The sequence below is a fragment of the Pezoporus occidentalis genome, unplaced genomic scaffold (genome assembly GCF_034315485.1).
Source record: "Pezoporus occidentalis ecotype Australia unplaced genomic scaffold, CSIRO_AGI_Poc_V1 ctg12, whole genome shotgun sequence".
Taxonomy (NCBI): Eukaryota; Metazoa; Chordata; class Aves; order Psittaciformes; family Psittacidae; genus Pezoporus; species Pezoporus occidentalis.
In genome coordinates, this window is record NW_026912994.1 from 6,173,244 (window position 1) to 6,184,082 (window position 10,839).

General features: G+C 37.8%; 1 protein-coding gene across 5 annotated transcripts; it reads left to right on the plus strand.

Moving 5' to 3' along the window:
* Nucleotides 1-111: 111 nt before the first annotated feature.
* CCDC14 (coiled-coil domain containing 14) lies at nt 112-9,661 on the plus strand. Of its 5 annotated transcripts, none has more exons than XM_062607065.1 (13): nt 112-168; nt 799-854; nt 1,306-1,381; nt 2,070-2,142; nt 2,229-2,369; nt 3,402-3,641; nt 3,732-3,826; nt 4,825-5,401; nt 5,885-6,026; nt 6,626-6,705; nt 7,124-7,342; nt 7,423-7,555; nt 8,252-9,661. In XM_062607065.1, the coding sequence occupies exons 1-13, from the start codon at nt 142-144 to the stop codon at nt 9,234-9,236; spliced, it is 2,844 nt and encodes a 947-aa protein (XP_062463049.1). In that variant the 5' UTR covers nt 112-141; the 3' UTR covers nt 9,237-9,661. The 5 variants fall into 5 exon arrangements, with proteins under 5 accessions (XP_062463049.1, XP_062463050.1, XP_062463046.1 ...); XM_062607066.1 differs by lacking the exon at nt 112-168 and adding an exon at nt 227-370; XM_062607062.1 differs by lacking the exon at nt 112-168 and having other exon boundaries at nt 544-854.
* The last annotated feature ends 1,178 nt before the right edge of the window (nt 9,662-10,839 follow it).

Consider the following 10,839-nt stretch of genomic DNA (forward strand, 5'->3'; position numbering starts at 1 on the left):
GCCGAGCGGGACAAGCCTGGGAGGTGTTAGCCCCGCCCCTCTGTAACACCCGTCCCGTCCGTCAGCCAGGCAGGCTCGGGATTGGCCGGCGTGAGACGGCCGGTGAGTGGTCCCGCCCCTGCATCGGCCCCTGCTGAGGTTATGGCGAGCGGGCTGCGGTTTTGTGAGGTGTGTGCGTGTGGCTGGCTTGGGGTCAGCCTGCGGGCTCGGCCGCGTTACGCTCCTGGTTCTCTCGGAGCGGGGAGAGAGGTGTCCCCGCCGACTGCGGGGCTCGCAGTCGGCTTAAAGACTGCTGAGGGGGCAGTGGGGCCTCCGGCACTGGCTTTGCTTCCTGGGCTGAGCCCAGCAGCCTTTCCTCAGAGCTCAGCGGGTCTGTGTGTGTCGCAGCGAGCTCACTGTTCTGGGGTTCTTCGGGCTTGGGTGTGCGCGAGGTTTGTGCTGGGGCCGTAGTTCGTGCTTAAATTCCCCAGAGTTCAGGTGTATATTTACCGAGCTCAGTTTCAGTCTGGAATGTATGTTTGTTATGTCAGCCCTTGGCCTTGTAGTTGATTAGCATATCTGTAGAATGCTGTGGCAATTATTAAATCTTCATGCTGTAAATGTATGTTTTGTGAAAAGAAAACTACAAGATTGAGTCTGTAACTCCATCAGTGGGCTCCCTCCTTGGTCTGAGAGGAGTAAGTTGTCTTTAACTGTTCTGCCTTGGCAAAAGTTCTTGGAATTGGTGGGTAGTGGTAGTCTTCAGTTATTCTGTGAAAGTACTTTATGAAAATCAGAGTATGTTTCTGTAATCAACAGGTACCGTCTTCTGGAAGGCTAACAGGAGCAGCTAAATTAGCAAATGGAAGAAAACAGTAAGAACTTAATCATGAGTGCTAAGACAGCATACATTTTGGTGTTTGGGAACCTTATACTTACAGCTCACAACTAGCCAGAAATTCTTTGTATATTTCAGAATATGTTTTCAGTGGCAAGGCAGTACGGCCGGGTTCTAAGCAGCTCATGAGAAGAGAAACTTTTTTCTGTAGAAACACAGGGTTGACTTTCTCTGCATGTTTTATGTATAAAACATTGAATATTTATACTTATTAGCCATGCGTTAGACTGTTGAGTAAAGGCTGAATTCCCATTTGACATAAGCTGTTAATATCTGCTAAGTATTTGTTGCAGCAATGCAGAGTGTTCAGAAAAAGAAAGCTTTGTTTCTAGATAAAATTACTTTAGCTTGTATTATTGAATAAAGTAAATTTTTTACTTTGCTGTGTATTAAGGAGGTGATATAAACAGTGGATTTGACTTTTTCAGGTGTGGCTTAAAAAAAGGAAGTTATTCTGATATGAATTCTGGAAACTCTGTCTATTCCACTGGTTTTGGCAATCAGGTAATTAGATGACCTTTTAATACAGTCATCTCTGTTATTTGAAGAGAAGAGAAATCAGAATATTTTGAATAATAGAAAATGAGTTAATTTAGATACTGCTGCATCTGTACTAGAAATAGTTCCTACAGTGCTAAGCAAGAGCATCCCTACACTGCATCTTGCAGATACAAGCAAGTTAGCTTTGTGTGCAGTGAGTTTGGCTCTGACAAATCTCATTAAGGCAGAGGATATATTTTGCAAACACACTCTTTACAGGCAAGGGCTGACCCTGGCAGAAATATAACCATATTTCTTAGGTTTTGTGCTGAAAAGAGTGAGTTGTATAGAGTAAGTGCTGCAGTACTGTTTTTCGTGTAGTGATAAGTCAGTTATCTCCCAAATAGAAATAGGCTGTAGATAATAGCTTAATGGAAATTAGAATAAAACCATATACAATCAATTACCAAAGCATGAAATCCAGCAAATAGTCATGTGTGCAGCAACACAATTCAGTTATTTTCAAAATTTGCGTGTTTGTAAACTTGCTTGTAATTAAAAAGTAACCCATGGAACATGACAGGGTTTTGCTGGTTATTGGTTGTTCTTTTTCAGGTGACAGTGTGGGGAGCACTCCCCTCTAAAATAGTATCTTAGTTTACTGAAAGAAAACAGTGGTACTTCTTTTCTGACCACAGTATTCTTTGTGCAGGTTGATACTATTCATAATGGACTGGATCATTGTGCAGCCTTACTGAAGAATATCTTGCAAAGCGAGGCTACAGGTTGTACCTATTGAAAATTTGTTATGTTTTTATTGTTTGTAAGACTGTTTTGATTTGTTAACTAGTTTTCTTTCAACTAATACTAGGAAGGGAGGCTATGCATAAACAAGCTGGGAAAAGAACTTCCATGAAAATTACTTCCAAGCCTTTGCTAACTAAAGGAAATGCTTCCAAGAAGAAAGGGTTGAAAAAACCCATTACTTCTTCACACATCCGAAAAGATGTTGGTAAGTGGGCTTTCTTGGGCTTGTTTTTTTCTCAAACAACGTTGAGAGACTTCTCAACTTACATGTCAAGAACAAGGCTTCAGATAATTGTCATTTGTTATGGAATGATCCATGGCTGAACCTACAAAAGGAAACCTTAAATGGTTACTAAAACTCAAAAATGTTTGATCTTCATATACAGGGAAGAAAATTGAGTGTGTTTACAAATACCAACATCATCAAGTTTAGCTGGTAGAAGTGTAGAGAATGATAATACCCATGTCCTTTTTCTTTTGGACAGTGAAGCATTAGAGTGCTTAGTCTCTGTTTGGGATACACAGCTATAAACTGTCCTGGAGTTAGGTGTCCAGCAGGCTTTTCTCAAAGATCAGTTTCTGGAAGCAGGGAAGTGTTGCAATAAATAGTAAGAACTCAAATGGTTTAGTGGCCAGGGTGTTTAAATAGAAAGGTAGATGGAGTGCTGCAGGTCAGGTTGCTCTCGGTTGAAATATTTCAATTTTTCTTAGCGTTTGTCTCTCCACCCCATTTCTTTTGTGTAATATCTATTCCAGTAGGCAGGAGGGGTGTGTAGACTACATGTGTAGCAGAATGTCCATTTTGTGAATTGTGGAAGGTGATTGCATAGCTGGTATCTTTCCAGCACTGTAAAAATAGTTATACCCAACATAAAAAAAATTACTTTTGGAAAGTGCTTTGGCATGGGCTATTCCAAATTGTTTAAAAGCTAAGATGCAGCTAAGCAGAGATTTTAAAAACTGTGTTTTGGAACCAACTTTTTGTAGGATTAGGTCTCTCTGCTTCCTTCAAAGACAGCTGTTTGTCCAACTGGCTTAGGTTGTTCTGTCTGGAAATAAGAAATGATGGGTTAATTTGCTGGTGAGTAAAAATTTGACAGGAATCTTAGGCTGTAGAATCTTTCGCTTTACTTTTTCAAAAGAACCTGCCAGAGTCTGCCTGCCAACACAGTGGGTTTATATAGATCAAGAAGATGGCCAGCTTCAGCTGGGTTTTTTGTTCTTTCTTTCTCTATAGTGCCAGTATCAAATAGAAAACTTGCCTCATCCACTACACCTTTTACTGAGAGAGAACTTCCCAGTGCAGCAAAGAACCAGATGATTCAACCAATTCACTCACCTTGCAGTCAGTACTCTCCTGTGTTGCATCAGAAACCGTGCGAGCATGTGCAAACTCAGATGTCTCTGATAACTGGCCAACCACCACACAACAGTAACAAAACTCCTCCTGTAACTCCTTTTCTTACCTCAAATCACGGTTAGTAGAAGTACGAATGCAGAGCCCTCTGTTTTACTGTATAAATTTTGCCCCAAATTGCCCTGATAGATGAGTGTCATTTTCTTTTAGGATGTCAAAATGCTACAGCTTTTAATTATCAATTACCTACTTGCACATCAGCCCTGACCCTTCAGCATTCAGCTCATCCCTTATCTACTCAGTCAGTAAGTAAAAGCTTGATTCTGACTATTAATAAGCATTTAAAATTAGCACTGCCTATTTATTTATGCATGCAGTGAAGTGCATGGGTTTTCTAGGGTGTATGTAATAATTTTCCTTAAAGAAAATATTTGCATATTTCAACCTCTAGTGCTGAACTGAATAAGTAATGAGAGAAAATACTGCTATTTAAAGTCATTTCATATAGACACCAAAAAATGAAAGTAGAGGCATTTCAAGTGGCTGATTGTTTCTTTGTGGTGAATTCTGTAATGGACAGCAAACATGAAAGGTGTAGGAAATAATTCATTACTGTTAATAATTCTCAGTAATGCACGTTTATTAGTATTAACCAAATCCTGATAAATAATGTTTCATGTGTAGCTTTTTCCTGCCAATAATGAAGTTGATTATTTCTTCAGACACTGTAATATCTTAGAGTATCATTTTAAAATACTTGTACGTTTCAGGGTATAGCATAGAACTAATGGAGAGTACCAGCAACCACCTTGGGAAATGTGGTAAAGGGCTTGCACTTTGAAACTGTAAGACTGTAGACATCCCTTCCATCTGTAGGCAGTCCATGTATAGCTAGTGCTGTTCTTGACTTTTAAGAAGTTCATCTAATTAAAATACTGAAAGGTAACAGTGTTGTCTTTTATTTCTTCCATGTTCTGCTTTGATTCAAGAAATGAGTGTTCATAATGAAAAAAAATCAACAAAACACTGCTGAGGCTTTGTCTTTACAGAACAGCTGTAAAAGAATTGTGCTTTAATGTTGCCAATAATATTTAAGATAAAGGTTATTAAACTAGATTTACAATTTAATTACTCCTTAATATACTGGGAAATTATGCAATGAATGAGTTGTAGTTGCTTTTACAATTTGCAAAGTATTGATCAAGACTATGTAGAGTCAAAGGTAGTGTTTTGTTTGGTTTTTATTTTTAAGTTTTAAAAAAGAATCATGTTAATTTTTTTAATAGAAATATTCTTTATGTAGGATGTTCCTGTAGACAGTGGCAATGAATGTATTCCAAAGATGGGAGGACCTGTGGTTTGCCCAGTAGTTTCTGCTGCTTCTACTACTGCTGTGCAAATACAGTCTGCTACTGCTCATCCTAGTGTGATCCCTTGTATAGCATCAGGTGTATCAAGTAACTCTACAGTGCCTGCACTGATCCCATCATCTTCTGATGGAGAGGTGATCCCAAACCACAAACAACAGATAAAAGAAGTAGATTTGATCCGATGCATACAAGCTCACCTGGCCCTCTTACAATCACATGACGTGATGAACGGCAGGACTGAACAGAAGTGCCATTGTCACTGTCCAGCAAAACATAATGCCTCAAGTAACGAGGAGGAGGATACTTCTGAAGAACACAATGAGGATATGGTCAAAAAAGAAGATGAGTTGAATGTACTTGATGTAGCCCCAGTGAGAGATGCAAGCTGCAAGACAAGTTCTGTGAATGAAGTTCCAAACTGTAGAGAAGAGAGTCCAGAAGAAACAGCCCATCAAGTTAAGACTGTAAAGTATCTCCTGGGAGAGCTCAGAGCGCTGGTAACAGATCAAGGTGAGGGACACTGTCATTACGTAGTAGGTTGATTACATACAAATAACACAAGAGCTGTGTTGAATGAGCCCTTCAGTTTTTTGAAATGGTACGTGTCTGGTATGTGACATCTTACAGTGGTTTTCCACAACTGCTATAGCTTTGTATTTCACTCTGGATAAGTATGAAATCATTTTTGGAGTATTTGAATGTTTTCATAACATCTAGAGTAAAGAATGTTTTTATTTCATATACACTGTTTTCGCCTGAGAATGGGAGCAGTGTAGACAGATTGCAACAGCCGTCCCACCAAGTTGGTCAGAGAGATGGTGGACTGTTTTCGTAGTCAGGCTTAACAATTGTACGTAAACAAATACAGTTAAAATAAAGAGGAGGTATTCATGGAAAAAAAGTTGATCACTTTGTAAACTGCTTAGTCTTATATAAAATATTACTGTCATATTACAGGTTTATATGTCTTTTATTTCCCCTCACCTCTTGCAGATGATTTGGAAATGTTAAGGTTGATGAGTGAAATTGAAGACTCTGTATCACTGCTCCCAGCTGTAGTGGGAAGTACAAATGTGCAAGCTGAAATAGCCCTAACTTTACAGCCTCTCAGGAGTGAAAATGCACAGCTGCGTAGGTTAGTAACTTGTCAAGGATTCTGTATTCACTCCAAATGCACCTGAAGTGTCTCACTGGTATTCTAAATTGAATGTTTTATTGTTACGTGTGTTACAGCGCTTTCATTCTTGTCTGTTCAGTATTTATATATTAGAACGTGTGTTGGTAAGCTTGTATTGTTTAAATAATTCACACATATCAAGACTTTGGTTAATACTGATGTTTTAGTAGCATCAGTTACATTGTTATTGGGCCTTTGTCTGGGTGGGATCAATGTATCATTCTCTCTGAAAACTGCAGTAGCAAGATAGCCTGCTTATATTCTTTTTGTAGTGGATTCTCAAAGGCAAAAAAATCTCTCAGGGGAGCTCTCAAATGCATAACTGGGTAGCATTTTGTTTAAGAACAGAAAGACATTTACCAGAATTTTTAAAGGGTCTTTTTTGTTGAAGAAATATAGGAATGTAAGAAAAATGCATTATTAAAACTTTTATATTTCTGAAACATTGTGACATTTAATTCTCGATAGCAACTTCTTACCAAACTGATTTAAAATGCAGCAGTTTTGAACTTATTCTGAACTCTCTACATTTGTGCTTTTTCACAATTCATATATAGGAGACTCAGAATATTAAACCAGCAACTTGGGGAACGAGAAAGAAGTGAAAAGATACCTGGACAGAGCTGCAACTATGAATGTAAGGTACTAATAGAAGATGATGCTTGTTAGGAGCATTTTTGTTAAAGCTTTGTTTACATATATATAAGGATATATATATAAAAATAAAAAAATAACAGTATGTATTGTGCCCTTTAGTGGTAATTGAACTAAGTGTTGTGGTTCTAATCAGGTGACTGCACTTGCATGTATTGTTGTGCCTCTTTAGACTCCACATAGCGAGACAGCTCTTCAGCTGCTGAGAAGATTATCTTTCCTTTTGTTCCTCTTAAAATGAAGATAACAGATAATTAAGAAGGAAGCTTTACTTTTATCCTGCTGCCTCAAAAACCCCTTCTATCTATAAGCAAAATTCATATTGCCAAAATTATTTTAAAACTCAGATTTAGAAATTCAAACTGTACTGCACAAAACAAACTTTGTTTTATTTTTGGTAGTAGTTTCTTTGCAGTCCTTGAATATGATGCTCCAGAGTCAATTGAAAGAATCACTGAAAGGCCTTGAGTCACTGCAAGCAAAAAATGAAGAACTGTTTAAAATAATAGAAAGTCAGAAAGAGGAAAATAAACGTCTTGCAAAAAATATTCAAGATAAAGAAGTAGAATTGCTTGAAAACAAACAACATTATGACATTCATTCTACCAGGCTCAAGATTGGTATGTGTTTTGAATTTGTTTATTCTTCATTTAATGTTTTAAAACTTAAATAATAAGGAAAATTCTTCTTGGTGTTTTAGAACTGGAAGAGGCACTAGCAAACGTGAAGAGCTTTCAGTTTAAGCTAGAAGCTTCAGAGAAAGAAAATAAGATTTTGGGTATAACGTTACGTCAGCGTGATGCAGAAGTTGACAGACTGCGTGAATTAACCAGGTATTGACATGTCATGTGTTTTGTTTCCCTTTCTTTCCCCCACACACATCGTGTTTGGACCTGATGTGCACAGGAAGTGAAACTGTTTCTGTCTTTTTTATTGTTGATACCGATTGGAATGGCAGAATATTTTTAAATCAACACTTGAGATCCTGTAGTAGAACTTCAGACCCATCACACAGTTCTGTGATTACTACACTGACCACCAGATGGTAGTATAGTGATGTCTTACTATGTGTATATGTATATACTATATACATAAACATTTAAGCATTCATTTATTTTGATGTACAAAGCAGAAAATTAGAAGAATTTATTTATTAATTTAGGTGTAGTGGGAAGAATAATTCAGAAAAACATTCTTACTGATTTTGATAACTGTTTGTATACGCTTTGTAACAGTTTATTGATACCAGTTTGTTTCATTTTGTAGTACTCACAGCAGGTAAACCAAGAGCATCATTGGGTTGTGCTGTTTTTGGTTACTTTATAGGCACATTGAGCTGAGCTGCAGAAAAAAAATTAAACTTTGAATTTGGTCATGCACTGCATTTATGCTTCATTTTATAATGTGTAGCAACAGAATTTTAGCTTTGCTGCAGTCTGATAAATCTAAACTTTCGGTGTTATATAAAAGCTTTTAATTTTTTATTCTTTTAGTAACTATCTTTAAATTTGATTAATTGATCTTAACAGAACCTTGCAGGGCAGTATGGCCAAACTTCTCTCTGACCTTACAGCAGACAACATTAGACCCAAATCTGAAAAAGGTCTCTCACAGTCCCTTTTGGAAGACTACAAAAAGCAGATGCAACCTGATCCATTTCCTGGAAGTACTTCAGTAATCACTTTTCTTAAAAAATTAGAAATGGATCATATTTTGCCAGATACAGAACCTCAGTTGTCAAATAAAATTGGAGAATTACAAATCCAAAATTTAGCCTGTGAAGAGTTTGCTGTAGAAGGAAGTAAAATAAACGGTGCATTCTCAGAAGAAGGAGCATCAACTCCCAGAACACAACAAACCTCACTGAAGCAAGATGCAGAAACAGCCAGTGATTCTGGGACTTTACTAGATGACCAAAACAAGTTGGATGAGACTGTTTATATTGCATTGACTAGTGGTGCTTCTATAAAACAGCAGCCAACCTCTGAAAGAACTGGTGTGCAACCCTGGAGTAGAGGGTCTTCTAAGATGTTGGACTACCACTGTGAGGTTTCTAACTCTGTGCCGCAGGATGGATATGAGATCTCAAAGGGTCCAACTCTTCTGCATAAATTAAGTACGGGGTACAACGTGAAAAAGACTATGGAAAACTCGTTTGAAGTTACAGGGGACAAAGTGAAGCCAGAAGGAGAAAAAGTCCAGATGAGGCCAACAGGCATTCCAAATGGAGCTATGAAAGACTTCACAGATAAAGCAGACCAACCTCAGCCTGGTAGATACCCTTGCATGCCAATGCTATTTCTGAAAGAAATTTCTCAGAAAAAAGGCAGTGAAATAGCTGATCTCAGTTCCATTTCATTTGATGATATATCTGGGAAGTCTGAAAGGAGTGCATCCTCTTACTCAACTTTTACTTCTCGAGATGAAGAGGACTTTAAGAACAGCTTAGCAGCTTTGGATGCCAACATAGCTAAGTTACAAAGAACTCTGCAAAATAGCATGATCAGGCAATAAGTATGAGGAAATAAAATGGGGTGCACTTGATTGGATTATTTAGTTTTTTCTGAAGTGTATTAACAAGCATGGAACTGCTACAAGTGTTTGTATTTTTGATATTAAATGACTGGCTTCTAGCTGTTTAAATTATGGATGGGATTTGTTCCTCATTAAGCTGTGGTGCTGCTTCTTTTGATGTGTACATCTTGAGATAACTAGATATAATAACTAAATTATGACTTGGTTTTATACTCTTTCATTGCAAAATTAATTCTTAGACCTACACACTGGTTTGAGTGTGTAGAAAAATGCCTTTTTGTAAATGATGACTTAGGTTTATACTCCTTAATTGCAAAATTAAGTCTTAGCATAGCACTTTATAGCTGTTTAAGAAACCAGTGTACTGTTGGCAGTACAGTTTTTCTATTAAATGATAAAGTACACCTGTGTGCTTTTTCCATGTGCTTTTTCAAAGTAATAAGAACAGCATTAGTAGAGATTTGAAGTCCGGTGTGATAAAGACAAATCTTAATTTCATTATCGTTTGACTGTTACAAAATTGGAAACATACTTATTTTCCATGGCTATGACTCTGTGTTTCAAGAAACTAGCTCCTTCCTCTGGTTCACAATGAACAGTAGTGTCTACATCAAAGAAACAGGTGAATATGACTGTTTTATTCAGCTCCCAAATTGGGTTTTATCACAAAAAATATTTTTTGACACAAAATTGAGTGGTTTAGGATTGCCCGAAGAATCACCATCAAAGGCGAATAATTTTACAGTAGTTACAATAGAGTAGGTTTAATATGAATTTGTAAAAGCATGACTTAATGTTTGATGGCAAGGTTCACTCTATTACTTACTGCATGGATGAAACATACAAAGGAAAACGGAGGTAAAATCAAGCTAAAACAATTCATACAGAAACCAAAGGCACAAAAGGGTAAGGGAGACCCACCCATTGAGTCATGAGGTTTGGAGTAGATCCCCTGAATTTCTAAACTCCTGAATGGAGCCTAGGTGCTGCTGGGTCTAGTCTTGGTCTCAGACTTGAACAGCAGTATATATGTGAAGGGTTGCAGGGGTACTGGTTCAGCACAGGTAGGATTTCTACACAGCTTTCACCTCACAGCAGTCTGTGGTTTTAAGGTAGATCAGTGTGAGTCAATGTCTTGAACTTAAGTGTCCTGCCTTGACAAGATGGGTCTCTCAGAGTTGTTTGTCTTTTTTTAAAGAGGAACGTGGGTGCAGAAGGTTAAATTGAATGTCCTTAGTTACTGGTTTAGTTCTTTATTTTTTCTTCTCTTTTCCCCAAAGAACAATTGGAAGGTACCATACATGGGCAAGAGGTTCCACAGGTGGAGGTCAGGGAAGAGCTAGCTACAGAGTACCTCTGCAGGAACATTGAGAGCTACAGGTGCCAAGTCAAGACCATGCTGTTCCACCAGAAAAATGCAGCCACCATACAGGATTTGCAGTATATGGTATATCCCATAACATACATGAAGTAATCCTTTATCACTTATCCCTGGTGAAACTTAGATTTCAGTTTTGAGCGTTGTTCTTGAAGAAAGAAGTTGATTAAATGGAGAGTCCAGGTGAGGGGAAGGAAAGAACAA